The sequence below is a fragment of the Coloeus monedula genome, assembly GCF_965178545.1.
Source record: "Coloeus monedula genome assembly, chromosome: 6".
Taxonomy (NCBI): Eukaryota; Metazoa; Chordata; class Aves; order Passeriformes; family Corvidae; genus Coloeus; species Coloeus monedula.
In genome coordinates this window covers 2494652-2510384 of record NC_138786.1, presented here as the reverse complement: position 1 = coordinate 2510384, position 15733 = coordinate 2494652, and the positions used below count along the sequence as shown (strand labels likewise).

General features: G+C 43.9%; 2 protein-coding genes across 2 annotated transcripts in view; both read left to right on the top strand.

Annotated features, from left to right (window-relative positions):
- Positions 1 to 4109, top strand: part of ANO1 (anoctamin 1) — a 72833-nt gene extending 68724 nt beyond the window's left edge. The window contains exons 24-25 of the mRNA XM_082283576.1: positions 775 to 880; positions 1792 to 4109. Of these exons, the coding sequence (XP_082139702.1) occupies positions 775 to 880; positions 1792 to 2052 (367 nt within the window). The 3' untranslated portion in view covers positions 2053 to 4109. The remainder of the gene's footprint in view (positions 1 to 774; positions 881 to 1791) is intronic.
- Positions 4110 to 13957: 9848 nt separating this feature from the next.
- Positions 13958 to 15399, top strand: FADD (Fas associated via death domain). The gene is made up of 2 exons (XM_082283353.1): positions 13958 to 14435; positions 14750 to 15399. Exons 1-2 carry the CDS (start codon positions 14057 to 14059, stop codon positions 15034 to 15036), a joined length of 666 nt encoding a protein of 221 aa, XP_082139479.1. The 5' UTR covers positions 13958 to 14056; the 3' UTR covers positions 15037 to 15399.
- Positions 15400 to 15733: the final 334 nt, after the last annotated feature.

Here is a 15733-nt window from a genome sequence, read left to right as displayed (position 1 = left end):
ATGAAAGCAAAACCAACCCAAACTGCATTTGTAGTAGCTTTGCTTGTTTTTACTTTCTCCTGGTTTCCTCCTGCTGCTCTCTGGGCAGAGGTTAAGCAAGGTTGGCAAACACGTTTCAGCACAGAATGGAAGTGTTGGCATTGTGGTCCAATACCAAAAGGCCAAATTTATTTGCTTTCCAGTCCCAGCCTCTGCCTTCTTCCAAGCCCATCCGTATCCCAAGGATTTTAAAATCATTTGAAAATGCAGAGCCCTATTTCTTTCAAAATATTGACAGGATGCTGTGGTTTTGAATTTAATGTATTTTTGTTTGGTCCTGTTAATCAACACATAGATTTTCTGTTAGCCATAAATAAGGAAAAACTCTCTTCTCTCCACATGGCAAAATTTAGCTTCAATCTTTTGCTAATCATGTGTTAAACATTTTCTATGAATCTGAGGTCAGTATTTTTGTCTTTAAAATTAGTTTGAAAAATATATGTTGTCTTTTTACCTATCTTAAAATACATCACCTGGGCTGTGTAGTTTACTCTGTCTTATGCAAAATTGATGTTATTTGTAGTAATCAGAGGGTATTAAGATGTATTAAGCTTTAATTTTTGAGTAAAACTGGAAGGCTAAGGGAGACTTTCAGCTGTGTCTCGTTTCTGAAAGGTTAATACAGTGAACTTTCTTTTAGACAGTTCCATTTATTGTTTGACTGTTTGTTGATAATTCCTTCTGGTGCTAACATTTCTGAATTGCACCCCTGATTTACTGAGTCTTGTTTCACAGGTACAAAGATTATAGAGAACCCCCCTGGTCTGAAAACAAATACGACATTTCTAAGGATTTCTGGGCTGTCCTGGCAGCAAGATTGGCATTTGTGATAGTTTTCCAGGTAGGTTACACTGCAGGCACTTGGAAATAAGTTACTGGGCCAAAGAATTATCTTCTCAGTTGTTTCATGGAAAAGGCAAAGAAATTTGCCCGTCTTCATCACCCTCTTTGTCCCACCCACCCTGCCAGGCATTGCTATATCCTCAGGGGAACAATTCATCCCCAGGGATTCCCTGAACTGGTTTGATGCAGAACTTAATGACCTTAGAGAACAGCAAAGCACCAGGCTGATACTAATTAGGTCCCACCAATTTCTCCCATAGGACATCAACAGTTTCACTGAAGCAGCATAAATTTAATCCAAAATCGTTTTCAGAACTAGCCAAGAAATGAGATTTTCAAAATTTTCCCAGTTAAACTTGCATCTGAATAAGAAGCCAAAATCTTGTAATTTGTCCTTAAAAGACATTATTTAATCACAACAGTGATGCTGCTTATTGTGACACAAGTGTTTTAAGTCTGCCTTATCTGAATAACTTGTTTCAAAACTTTTATTGGGTTTTTTGATTAAAAATTATCTTTTCGGGAAAGACCTCCCTTTCCTTGAATCAAGGTTTTCCAAACAGAAGAGTTTAATTGGAACGTATTTTACCAATTTTTGCCATTTTACCTCTTGTACTTGTTTCTGCCTTCCTGATGTGAACCTCATGAGCCACTCACCAATGACAAATTCCTTTGGATTTCTACAAGGCTGTGTCAGGATTGGTTCATAAATCATGGAGGTCTATGATGTATTTCTCTACTTCTGGCACACACAAAGCAGTTGAGGGGAATTTGGTCAAGTATTCCAGATCAAATATTGTCCTCTCTTCATTTTTCCTTCCTAAGCCCACCAAAATCAGCCCCTTTCCTTTCCCTCCAGCCTCCCTTTCATTTATGCTCACTGACACTTTCTCACAACTTCATTTTCAGAACTTGGTCATGTTCATGAGTGAATTTGTTGATTGGATTATCCCAGACATTCCCAAGGACATTAGTCAGCAGATTCACAAGGAGAAAGTTCTCATGGTGGAGGTCTTCATGAGGGAAGAGCAAGGGAAGCTGCAGATGCTGGAAACCTGGAAAGACAAGGACAAGAAAAAAGGGGAAAACTGTAACAACCACAGCCCCAGGCTCTCCAGGAGCCGCAGTGGGAGCTTGTCCTCCTGCCATTCCTATCCTCTGGACGTTTAGAAGAGGAGGGAGCTGAGTCTGTCGGGGCATTCCAGAGACAAAAGCCATGGCGCCAAGGGCAGGACTCCGGTCATGGACACCCCGGTGCATGCTGAAGGATGTGCTGCCATTTCGCTCCCACCTTTGTGAGAAATGCCCTTCTTGCAAACACGGAGGACCACGTTCTATTTCTGACAATGCTGGGTTTCTGTTGGTTTGTTTTTTTCCTTTTGCACAAGCAGTAATGCAGGGAGTTTTTATATTTCATCCGTAGGTAACACTATCGATGTTGGCGTGCATTGAGAAATGCAGGTACTTAGGACATCTTGCTAGAGATATTCTCTGGGAATCTGATCTTAGCCTGTCAATTATCTAACAAAATAAAGGTAAATTTGAAGTCATAATAATAATAATAATAATGCTAACTTGAACTATTTTTTGGAAACCCAGGTTTGAAGGTCCATGGGGTAACTCGATAAATTATATGCAAAATCAGTATTCCCTAGTATTCCATAAAGCCTACCAGGCTGACTTGCTTCCCAAGGCTGGCTTTAGCTCAGTGAATCTGAGCTTTGGAGTCCCACAGGTGTGACAGGGGGCACTTTGTGGCAGCCTGCTGTGTCCCCCAGGCCCTCCCCGGGGCACCGCTGCCTCCGGAAACATCAGCGCAGGGAATTTGGGAAGTGCTTTCTTGGCAGCAGCAGCAGCACAATTCCAGAGATCCCCCAGCAGGTCCGTGGTCACGGAGCATTTTGTTAAATGAGCACACGGAGAGCTCCAGTGACTCTCACTGCCCTGCCAAGCACTCGGACACTGCTCTTGCTGAGGAAATTCCCTTTTTTCCCCCTTGTTTCAGCACATCCCTGTCCCAGCCAGGCTTTTCCCTGTAGCCCTCTGGAGCAGGAGAAGGGAGTACTTGCACCCGTGTTTCACAGCCAGTGCTTCCCACAGACTTTCTGCTGTTGGCTGGCATTTCCCAGAGGCTGTGCCAGAGGAGTAAATCCCAAATGCATCCCACTCACTGTCTTCAGTGGAAGCTTTGCCTGCACTGGGGCTGCAGGACCAGACCTTCAGTTAGTTACAGGACTTTTCTTTTGTCTTAAAATCCTCTATCTTTTGTACAAGGAGCTTTTCCTTAAAGTATAACTCTGAAATCCTTACCTACCACAACTAGTTAAATCCCACCAGTACAGCTCTTTTTAAGCATATGTTTTAGTTTTGCTTTGTCGACCGATGAACTGCACTTCCAAATAACATTGGTGCAATTAACCTAATTTCTTTTTATTGCTTTGTCTTGTCCATGGCACTTGCATTACAAAACTGAAAAAGAGAATAAAAAGGAAAGATTTCTTTAAAGTCTAACTACTGTATGGTTTGTTACAAAACCAAGCTGTTTTCAAGAGGAGTTAGTTATTTCTTTTGTTCTTTTCTTTTTTCTTCGCCAAACTAATTTAAAGATTAATGCTAGAACTCTAAAAAGAATGCCATATATAGCTTTTGATATATTTATTTGTTTTAAAGTATGTGATAAACTTGATATTTTTCTGTAGTCTGTCCAAAGAAGGTATCAGAAGAGAAATTATGTGGAAGAAAGATAAATGGTATTAACCAAATATTCTTGAAGCTTATTTAAAATACTGATCCAACCAAAGATTTTTATTAATAAAGGGCTTATATTTTGTTAAATCTTGTTTCTGTTGTATTTTGACTTGCAGGAATGTCACTATTTTTAAAATTTGTAACTTAGGGTAGAGTGTTGCTGCAGGGCCAAATCCTGCCTGATTTATTCCCACATAAACACAATGCCTGGCAGTAAATGTCAGGTCCAGGTCAGTCCCAGTGACTGCAATAGGACTGGGAGTGGGGATAAATCAAGCAGAATTCTGTCCACACATTTTGTTGGAAACCTGTTCTTCCTCTCATTCCTCGGTAGCCCGAAAGATCCAGGAGAAAGCCAAACTACCTATTCAGAAGAGAAATCTTAGGGATCGTCCTTGAAGGGGATTTAATCTGTAAATACTGACCTGAAGGTATTCCCAACTTAATACTGACATTCCTGTAAATGGTGGAACTATATCCTGAACACATACTTAGCCGAATTTTTCATTATTTGCTGAAATCATGGAATAGTAACAGTAATGCTTATACTTTCTTTTGTACAGTAAATTGTTTGAAATGGAATTTTGTATATAAAAATCTGTATTACTACTTAGATATCTATAAAATTCTTTCATGGAATCATTTTTTAAAGAAAAGCAAATATATACTAAATCTGTTTTATTTCGGTTTTTTTTTTTTTTTCCTTTTTCTTTGAACACTTATTTGAAATAAACTTAAATATCCAAGAGTTTCTCCTGTGGGACAGGTTCTGTTCCCAACCCTCCTTGTGCTCTGAGCATACAGACATCTTCCTAAAAATGTCCCAGGTAGATCTGGTGTTTGAGCCACTTTAGAGACCCCCTTGGAGATGAGTGAATCCCACCTGAAATCCATCTCCAAGAGCACAAAGGGAGTTTTTGGCTGCTTTGGACCTACAGACACGGAATATGAAATGATGGGCCTTAGCCTGGGAGCTTTCCTTTTCTTCTGATTTAATCCTAGGCATTTAGGAGAAAACAATGTGGAGGAGCTTTTGCTAAGATATTTGCAATGAGGAAGAATGCTATTGGCTTTGTTTCTTTTTTCGTTGGAAACTGTACTTATTATTAAGAATGAAGTGGTGAAACTACAGGAGTGAAACTCGGGGAGCCTTTTGACCACGCCTTGCTGGATTCAGCTCTGAAGGGAAGCAGAACGGCCCCACGGTGGCTGTCACACTTTCACTGCCCTGAGGGACCTGTCCAAGCAAAGCTGGGCTCAGAACCTCACCTGCTGATTGCATTTTTTTTTTCTCCTTCTCCCATTTAACTGTTCTATGAGAAGGTGAAGCAGGAGGCTTCATGCCAATCCTCCTTTCCCTGATGGAAAATAATGGTCCAAGCCAGGAAATTTAGTTAGAAGGTGGGAATTGTGTCCTGAGAGAATGGACATGGACACTAGAAGGAGGTAAATCATGGTCTAGCTGGTAACTGTGTGGGATTGTCAAAGACAAAATAGTACATATGAGCTTATTAGATACAAGGTAATGCCTTCCAGAAAAAGACCTGCACTGTGGTTGTGGTACTTCTGAAAGTTTTTTCATATTTGGGACACACACACAAAAAAAAGGTTTGCTTTTACCAATAGCAAATTTGGGGCAGGATAATGCTAATAAGGATTTACTGGAATAGAGGGGGAAAAAAAATAAAGCAGGGAAGCAGGGATCTGGAAGTGATCAAAGAATACCTGGCCATGCCTTGATGTGACTCCCAGTCACCGTGTGGACCAGGTTTGATGAAAGATAGCAAGCCAAATATTTCATTTGAGCAAATACAAAGCCGAATTCTATGTTGGTATGACAGCATGCCCATGACATGCATTCGCCCTGTTCCTGGCATGCTTCTGCCCCAAAACCATGAGTACAAAACCACTTCCCAGCCCTGATTTGAGCAAAGAAAAAGAGTCCCAAAAGCAATGTCTTAATGTGTTGAAGAGGAAAGTCACGACACCAGTTTGCTTGGTCCAAGAGAAAATGCAGACCAGGGGGAAGATTCCTGCTGGAAAAGGCTCCAAGGACCATTTCTGAACCACTGCTGAATCACTGTTTGCTTTTTGCCATCCGAAGCTCGCGGCAAAGACACAACGTCAGTCGCTGCGTCCGAGGAAGAACTTGTTCCCACCCCACAGTGCTGCCAGAGTGAGTCTGGAGCTCCTGGATTTCCATGTCATTGTGTTTCCAAGATACTGTCCTACAAATATTTTGCAGTCTTAAATAGCTTAAGGGTGAATAAGTCTCATGTCAAGGCACAGACACATTTCTATTTTTAACCCCCCCACGCTCCCTGGTCCTGAGCTGTTAATGATCTTTTTGGCTGCTGTGATTTCCAATAAGCAATAATAATTTACTTTTCATCTTGATACCTCAGGAGTCTGACCTCTCTCAGAGTTCCATACATCACTTGAGTGCATTTATATTTTCCTATGAAGCTTTCAGAGTAAACAACTTCTCTTCCTCTTGCCACGGGAAAAAAAACCCCATCTTAAAATTTATATGAATTCCATTCAAACTCTGGTTCAATTCTTTGCACATTCGAGCACTATTTATTCCATGACCAAACACAACATGCCATTTTTAGTATAGCAGAGAAAAACCAAAGTTCTTTTTTTAACCTTCTTTTTTTAGCCCAACAGGCCTTTCTGAAGAAAAAACTAACTATGGTTTGTTTTGAATTTTAACTCTATCCTTAGTTTTTAAGGCCATGCAGGCCACCTGAAGCCAAAGAAAATATTTCCATTGATTCCCTTGGACTTCAGTGTGCTTTGCATGAGGTTAAGCATTACTTATTGAGTGATTGGTTTCACTTTGGATAAAACAAAAACTCCTGACAGTTATTGCAGGTTACTTTTCTAACCCTCAGTGTCAGCTAAAGCCAAAATAAATCGATGCAGATGCATTGTGAGAGCAGTGAAGAGTTGGGTGCACCACTGTGCTGGTTTCCGTGAGGCAAAGGCCTTGGAAAATCCAAGAGGATTGAAGATTTTGAGGTCAAAGCTTTCATCTTGCCTCCATCTTGGGAAAAAAATTCATGCCAAAACAGGAAACGGATCTGTTCTGATGACCATGAGAAAAAAGAATCAAAATACAAAATATTTAGCAGAGTGTTTGTGCTGAGCAAGCTTAGAAGTGTAATAAAGTCCATTTTTCAGAGCGAGAGGCAGGTGGTTAAGCAATCTTAGAAGAGAAGAAAAGGTTATTCCCTACTTTTACTGCTAAATGAAAAAACCGTGGTTATCTTCTCCAGCTGAAATATGAGATGGAGCTACAGGAAAGGTGCGAAATAGGGAAGGGAGGAAGAAAAGGCTTTTGCCTGCTGTTCTCAGAGCCCAGGTAGCTGACAGATCAGCCACAGGAATGGTTTTTTCTGGAAAGAGGATGGATTCCTAAGGCAAGGACACCTTGTAGGTCGTTATGGGGCAGCCTTTGCCAGGTTCCCACAGCCATGTGCCATCCCAAGTGTGCCAAGCCAGGCAATGCTGTGGGTCTGGTGTGGAGACGGAAGCTGGAAGGCTTTGCTCCTGTGGGAGGGACGTCGCTCACGAGCCTGGAATTCCCATCTGTCCTGGCAGCAGCGTGTAATTACAGGAGCAGCTCACACTTCTCATGGTATTAATCTCTGAAATACATCTCCAGGTAAGGAAGGAAGGTAGCTGCAAGTAACTAGCCATCAAGTGGGAGGGCAACAAATCTCAGCAGGCCAGACTGCTCCGGGTGTGCTGCAGGAGACGGTGTGTGTGCGCTGTGTGTCTGCAGGCTGGTGGGCTCTGACTCCTGGAGGTGTTTGGGCATTTTACTCTCCCCAGGCCCTGCTGGAAAAGAGGAGCTGTGAGCAGGGGAGGAACAGTGAAATTCCTCCAAATCAATGTGAACTTCAGCTCCATCTTTATCCTGCTTTCAAAGAGTGAAATGGGTAAAACTGGGAGGTAGCTCTGAACTTCTACTGAACCTCTTCCCTTCTGCCTCTCTGAGTTTGACTTCTGAACCCAAGTTTCTCCACCTCTTTACAAGACTTGCCTCTTAGAGCTGGTGAGCTAAGCTGGTAATCACCTCTGGGGCTTCTTGGGTATAAGAAGTGACAATGAATTAATCACAGGCAGGTTTAGGTGCTTGGCAAAGATGTGGTACAGGCTCCTTTCGAAAGCCTCACTCCAAAACTGGTGAAGAACAGCCAAGGATGGTTAAATGTGTATTTGACTGACCAGAGAGGGTGAGCTTGGGGCTGATCTTATGCTACAGGTCTTTTAATTTGGGTTATATCTACAAAAGGAAAAAATGAAAACTCCCTCTGTGGCTTTTTTGGCTCCAAGCTGTGGCACATGTAACTTCCTCACTTCTTGTAAAGGGTACAGACTGTGAGGAAAATGCATAAATGCTATATATTGTATTAGATTAACCCAGCCTTCTCTCAGGAAGCCACACTCCCTTCCTAGACTTTTCATCTCTGGGAACAAATGCAACAAGTTTCCCACATGTCTGTGTATGAAAATGGATTCCAAACTGTGGTTTAGGACCAGCTGATATCTGGTTCTGACCACAGCACTGTGGGCTAGCTCAAATTACAGCGTTTCTTCAGAGAGCAGAAAATAATACTTCCTCCCCAAAGAACCGAGGGAGAGGGATGATGAAATCAGATTTGCTTTCTTATTTATTATATCTAAATCCCTGTGAGCAACTCGCCCAGTCACATCCTGTATCACTTAGTGGCTACACAAAACTATTCATGTTCTGAAAGGAAATAACTGGGTAATAACTGCACTGTGTTTGAGCAGACGAGGCACTCCCTCTCTAATCGGAATTGAGTCGAAAACTTGCACCTTCCAACCTCCAGGACAGTGACTCAGATGGAAAATACTGCATTGGCACATCCTGAGAAGAATGAAGTCAGGTATCTAAGGCAATACTGTTTCTAGGAAATAACCCCCACCTCTCTCAGCTTGTCATCCTCTCCAGTCACAGCAGTGAGTTCACAATAACTGAGTTTAACCCAAAAACCAAGCAAGTGTGACCAGGCTCACTGATTTTTCTTTATTAAAGCAAAATCTCAGTACCTCTGAGAGACACTTTGATATTCCCTGGTCTCTGAAGAGGCTGCTCTGCAGGCTGGGAGAAAGTTTACATTTTTCACCAGGTCCAAAGCAGAGTCTGTTAGTGCAGAAGAGATAAGAGCTGAATATTCACAGGTACACCCACAAGTAAAAATTGCTGCTGCCATTATTTCAACTGCAGTGCTCTGCAGCAGGCAATGGAGTGCTGCTCCTCAGTAAGGAAAGGGGAAAAAAACCTTTCCTTGGGTGGGAGGAGGAAGTCCGATGGCACAGGACTAATTACATGCTTGTAAGAAATACTTCCAAGTGGTGCAAAATGGATCAGTTTTCTGCAAAATAATTATTTTTGTTATCCTAACCTTTATTTTATAGCTGCTCACAATATTGTATTTTCTATTACAATGATGGAGAGTGAAGAAAAACACCTCAATTTACAGAAAATAAATGTTATTGTGGTAAGTATTTACCTTTTCATGGTTTTATCTGGTTTAGGAACTGGCAATACAGCAGCTCAGGAAAATAAAGAACAAATTATACATAGTCTGCAGAAATTAATTAGTATTAGCGTCCAAGCCTGGCAGTCAAAGCTGCCGGATTATTTCCCTGGATGAACAGCAACTTCCAGTTTGGATCTTAACTTGCTTTGCTTCACCCTCAGCCAGTTACAGAGCAGGAACTGAACTGAATAGAGACAGAAAGGGCCTCAAAAGAGATCTAATGATCATTCACTGTTACTCGGGGGTGTTTTGTCACTTCACAACAATGTTCCTCTGCAAACAGCCCTCGCTTTCTGTTTTCTCTCTTCTCCTGTTTTTCCAAGTGCCAAATTGATGTCACAGGGCTTAAGTAATAAATATGGTTTATAGGAATGAGATGTGCTGGGCTAACATATACACACAGCTTTATTGACATGTGAAATGTTTGTCTGAATGATTTCATACTTCCATGGTATGATGAAAATTCACTACAAAAATAGGTAAAAAGTCAAGTCAGAGGTTTTTAGCCGGAGCAAATAAACAAAAGTCTACAATTTACCCTTCCCCTAAAGTTAAACTAACTTCTTCTGCCAACAATAACACAACAGAACTGTATCAACAGAATTATATCAACACTTCTGCTGTTTCAATATTAAGTTCAAGCATCTGTTAACAACTTCTTGCTTGTTGTTGTTGTTACTTGGCCAGATCTTTTATCTGTATACAACCTAGTCATGCCAGAGTTCACTTTCTTTTCAGTGCTTATTTACTTTTCCCACACTCTGCTTCTAATTTACTCTCTCAACCCACAACAATTTGACATTTCTTACAGGCCCTTTTGTCAGGGACAGTTTTCTCCTAAGACCCTTAGTCTCTTCACAAATGAGTTTCTTTACCAGAGCACTTCTTTCTACACTGGCTGTTATAGCAACAGAGAGGTGATAGCTGACAAAAGAAACATGTGCAGATCAATTCATTCACAAAAGAAAACACAGAAACTGTCTTCTCTTTGCTGAAAATGTGCATTTTGGGGTTTTGCAAAAAAAATAAGAAAAAATGGGTGAGAGGCATCGAATAAATACATTAAGAAATGTTATGGAGATCAGTTTATTCACCATGGGAGTGAAAAAGCAAGCAAGCAAACTACAAACCTCTTGCAGCCCAGTTCTACTAGTAGGGAGGGGGTTGCTCTTTTAATGTAAAATCCCCTCTTATCTTGGAGACAGCAAAGAAAAAGAGGAGGTGCTATTAATTCCCTTGGGAGACAAGAGCAGGTATAGTAAAAGATACATATGCAATCAACTGGGCCTCAAAAGAGAAACAGTTCCTCAGCACTGCCTCTGCCAAGGTGCTCGGCCAACCCGTGTGGAGGATTTGAAATCCCCCCTGGGTTATCTGCTATCGAATTGCCTGGTAAATTAAAGAAATTATCAACGCTGCTTCACTTAAAAACCCGGCAGCTCCTAAATACTCCAGTTTCTCTGGAGCAGCAGAATGTCAGTGGCCTTGGCTGGAAATCACGATGCGTCTTCCCACACAAACACACCTCAGTCACCCAAAGCTCAGGACAGCCCCACACTTTGCCATTTTTGCAGTCCCCAAATGGGCGGGTTCTGCCGGAATGTCCCGGTGTCCGACACCCCCCTGAGGGCTCTGCTGAAATTAATCTTTTCATGCTCTCTTTGCCCTGCTCCTCCAGCGAGGACCGTGAGGTCAAAGCTAAGCCTGAAACACTCCCAGGCTTCGAGCTCCCTCTGCAGTATTGTGCAAGGACTCATCTTGCCTCGAGAATCCCGAGGATTACTTGGTTAGGAACGGGATCATTCACAGCACTTAAATTTCTGGGAAGCTTCCACTGAAATCTGAGCTGCTCCAATAAATCATTTCTATTAAGTTTTATTCCGATGCGGAAGCGCTTACGATGTGTTAGGCTCGCCTAATCCTTCCTTTGCCAAAGCCCCACGGACTGCTTCCAAAGGAAATCCCTGGAATACAGCAAGGTGCTGGGGTACTTTCATCAGTGAATGTGTCCAAGTCAGGTTCAGACAGAATCAAAGACCCTCCTCAATCACTCTGCCTCCGGTTAGGAGTGAGTTTAAAAGCACTTAAGAGTCTTAATTAAATACTGATTTGTGTCTTTTAGTTTCGTGTCTGTTACAAATTTAAACACCTTTGGAATCACATAAACGTGCGGCATCACTTCCACGCTCCTCCTACCTCAGTGCTGAACCCGGCCACTAGGTTTGCATGAGCTGATTAAAATCTCGGTTGCTGATGTTCTCAATTGCACGCCAAGGTATAGAGAGTAAAGCCATTAATTTTACTGATTTAGACTTATCTCACATGGGTTTGTCTCTGAATTCAGCTGGCTGCCATCACCAGGCACATTGAGATTTGGTCCCTGCTGTTTTGTAGAGTCACCTTCTGTCATAAAATTAATAAGAGATTTTATTTAACTGGATTTTATACTTCTTACATCAGTAAAAGCATTGCTCCTTCTTCATAAATTAATACACACACAGTTGCTCCTTCTTCATAAATTAATACACACACAGCAAACATATTTCTCCTACGCTACCCTTTTCGTTAATGTCTTTCCTTGAGTTTAAGGTATATTCAGCGCTGCAGAAAGAAACCAAATCTCTTAAATCGGGCACATCTCATCCCAGCTCAGGTTCTCTGCGACGATTCCTCTCACTCTTTGCTCCATCACAAGACCCTGCAACAAAATAATTCCCTCCAGTTTGCAGCATTTAGGGAATAAACAAAAATATCTAGTGGGTTTATCTAAGGAGGGCTTGTGCCTGTGGGAGTTTTAGAAATGTTTTGGGGGTAGGAGTTCCCGTTGGAATGTGAGAGTGGAGACGGAGATGAGGAAGACGATAGTGTTTAAGTCCATTTATCAGATGGAAATCTTTTTATGATGAGGGAACACAGGCCTGTGAGTGTAACAATAATAAATTAAAGTGTGCTGGAAACAACTTAGGAATGGGGCAGCTTGGGGAATCAACGTGCCAGTGCTCACAGAGGGAGCAAGGAAATCTCTGAACTATCTACATGTGCTGAGAAGGAAAGCCAAAAGGCACCTACAAACAATGGGATGAACATGATCTTTCCCATTTAAGAAAAGTTCACAACCTTCCACCTTGTGTAAGAGTCGCCCCTAAAATACAGGGACTTAACATTTGCCCTGTTTCTTCCCTTTTAAAGGTCAGGAGGTACTTTGTGTCACAATTAATCTTTGTGAGGAACAAAGGCCAGGCTGCATGCCCTGCGTTTCCAGGGAAAGGCTGGGGGTCTCTGGGGGCAGCCGAGGCCGCACAGGGAGGGCAGAGGCTGCTTCCCTGGGCAGCTGTCAGGCAGGGAAACCATGGGAATGGCATCTCTTTGGGAGCAGGGCTCTGTTGTGGCCTTTCTTGCTCTTGGTGTAGAAAGCCCTCTATAGAATCATAGAGCCATTGAACAATTAAGCTTGGAAAAGACCTCTAAGATCATTGAGTCTGACCATTAACGCAGCACTGCCAAGTCCACCACCATGTCTCAAAGCACTGCATCTGTACGTCTTTTAAATCCCTCCAAGGATGGTGACTCCACCAATCCCCTGGGCAGCCTGTTCCAATGGCTGTCCACCCTTTCAGTGAAGAAATTTCTCCTAATATCCCACCTAAACCTCCCCTGGTGATTTTCTTCTTGTCCAGCCCCTTTTCCTCAGGAAAAGAGATCAAACCCACACTCTACATGCTCCTCTCAGGGAATTGAGGAGAGCAAGAAGGTACCCCCAGAACCTCCTCCTCCCCAGTTTGGACCTTTCATCCCGGTACTGTTTTTCTTTCCATCTTTTGAAAAAAACCCCACAGAGATTAACCCTCATAAGGGTAGATGTTTGCAAGAAGTCCAATGATTGCGTACTAAACAAGGAAGCTACAGTTCCCCCAGCTTCAGGCTTAGACTGGCAAAGTCACTCCATGAGTCTCGTGTCCAGTTCTGGGCTCCGTGATTCAGGAGGGTCATCGAGGGGCATGTCCAGAGGAGGGAACGGAGCTGGGAAGGGTCTGGAGCCCCAGGAGCGGCTGAGGGAGCTGGGAAAGGGGCTCAGGCTGGAGCAAAGGAGGCTCCGGGGGGACCTTGTGGCTCTGCACAAGTCCCTGACAGGAGGGGGCAGCCGGGGGGGGGAAATCGGGCTCTGCTCCCAGGGAACAGGGACAGGAGGAGAGGACATGGTCTAAGCTGCACCAGGAGAGGCTTAGGTTGGACATTAGGAAGAATTCCTTCGCAGAAAGGGTGATCAGACTTTGGAATGGGCTGCCCAGGGAGGCGGCGGAGTCACCGTCCCTGGTGGTGCTTAACGATGGGTGTGGCTCTCAGAGCCACGGTCTGGTTGACACGGTGATTTTCGCTCATCGACTGGACTCCATGGTCTCCGAGGTCTTTTCCAACCGAATTGGTTCTGCGATTCTGTGATTCTGGGACCTGGCCAGGACTGAGGCGCTGAGGCACGGGGGACTCTGCTGCAGCCGGACACGGACCGGGCCGAGCTCGGCTCCAACACACGCTCTGCATTCAGCAGCACCAAACAAGCCCCTTCGCCTGGCGGGGAGGTCGGGGCAGCGGGTCCCCAACCCCGGGGTAGGCGGCGGCGAGGGCACGAACCCCTCACCCTCACGAGCGGCAGCGCGGCCGCCATCTTGGGGCGGGCGGGGCGCGGGAAACCCGCGGCGTCACGTGAGTTCCGGGCGCGGGTCGCGGCCATCGCGGCGGGGCCGGGCCGGGCCGGGTCGGTCTCGGTTTCGGTCTCCGTCTCCGTCTTCCCGGTGTCGTCTCCCCGCCGTCTCTCCGTGTTCCCAGGAAGTCGCTCTGCGCAGGCAGCAATGGATTTCCCCTCGGGAGGGTGGGGACGGGACGCCGAAGTGCCCCCCGCGCGGCCTGTGCCCGGCGCCAGCCCGGGCGCCGTGAATCCTTTCCTGAGCCTGCTGCACTCCATCTCCTTGGGCCTGTCGGACACGGAGCTCTCCGCCATGAAGTTCCTCTGCCGCGACAAAATTAGGAAGCGAAAGCTTGAGACGGTGGAAAGCGGCCGGGAACTCTTCAGCATCCTGATGGAGCAGCAGGAGATCTCGAGCGGCAACCTGGAATTCCTGAGAAAGCTGCTGCAGCACATCGACAGGGACGACTTGGTGGCACAGCTGGTGCAGTTCGAAGAGGAAGAACCTCATGCTCCTGATGGTCAGCCAGATGTGCATGAAAAAGGTAGGTGGATTATTATATGTATGTGGTTATAAACAGTTACATCCCCGTGTATATCGCTGCCCAGCAGCCCCAGGAAATGTGTACACAAACGGCTTTCCGGCGTGGAATTTTTTCCCCTCTTTTTATCTTCCTTTTCTGTTGTCTTTTGGGATTCCAAGTCTATGTATTCTATTCTTTAGAACTCTCAGTATGTGCAGTGCAACAAGAGTAGTGGCATTTTGCTGAAACAGAACCAAAAAACCGACAACTTCTAAACATTGTCTTATATTTCTTAATAAATCCATGGCTAACTTGGTCTGCGTCTGCTGTTTCAGGTCTCCTGAAGGCAGCTAGTGCTGTCATATGTGACAACGTTGGGAAAGAGTGGAAGAAGCTGATGCGAGAACTTGGAATGCCGGAGGTGAAGCTGGACAGGATAGAGGCAGCCCATCGATTTAATTTGTATGAACAGCTTGTTCAGGGACTTCGGGAGTGGCAGAGGTGGAAGGGGAAGGATGCAAAGGTGGCTGACTTAATAAAAGCCCTGCGGGGCTGCAGCCTGAATTTGGTGGCAGACATGGTTGAAGAGAAGATCTCACAAGTGAACACTGGAGCCAGATGAAATCAGTGTAAAAATATGAATGAAAAAAGTCAAAGTGCCTTCTTCTCTTGTGAACCAAAATAATTACCACTGTTTGCTTGCCATGCCGTTAATTTATGTGCCTTAATAAGTTAATTTGTGCTCAGATGAAAATTGACATTGAAACAGATTCCTTTCAGGGAACACTTCGTAGTTTGATGCTTCCTTCAAGATATTTTAATTTTCACAAGACCTGAACTCCATTTTGTAGAAAATTCTTACACTTTTGTTCTGCGACCTACCTGGAAAGATTTGCTTTGCTGCAAGGCCCTTTTCAGATACATCTCCATGAAAATACATCCATGGGACACTTCTGAGGCAACTGGAATTTAAAATTTCATGGAGAGGTTGGATTTTTTTTTTTTTTTTTTTTTTTTTTTTTTTTTTGGTAGTCTATTATACATTTAGTGTGAAAGGGAGAAGGAGTAAACTTCTCAGCTGGGTGCTGGCTTTTCTTTTGGAGTAGCATAAGATAATATCTTAGGTAATACGTCAAATATATTTGCTCTCCATCAAGGGATATTAAGACAACTGTAACCTCAGACTGCAGTGCAAGAGGGCCATTAAATATTGTGGTGGCTCTTTCTTGGAACAAAAAAAAATGTGCCTTGGGTTTGAAAACAAAATCCAATGTCTGCACCAAGTGCCTTCAGCATCCTGAAGGAAGTGTTCTCCTGAA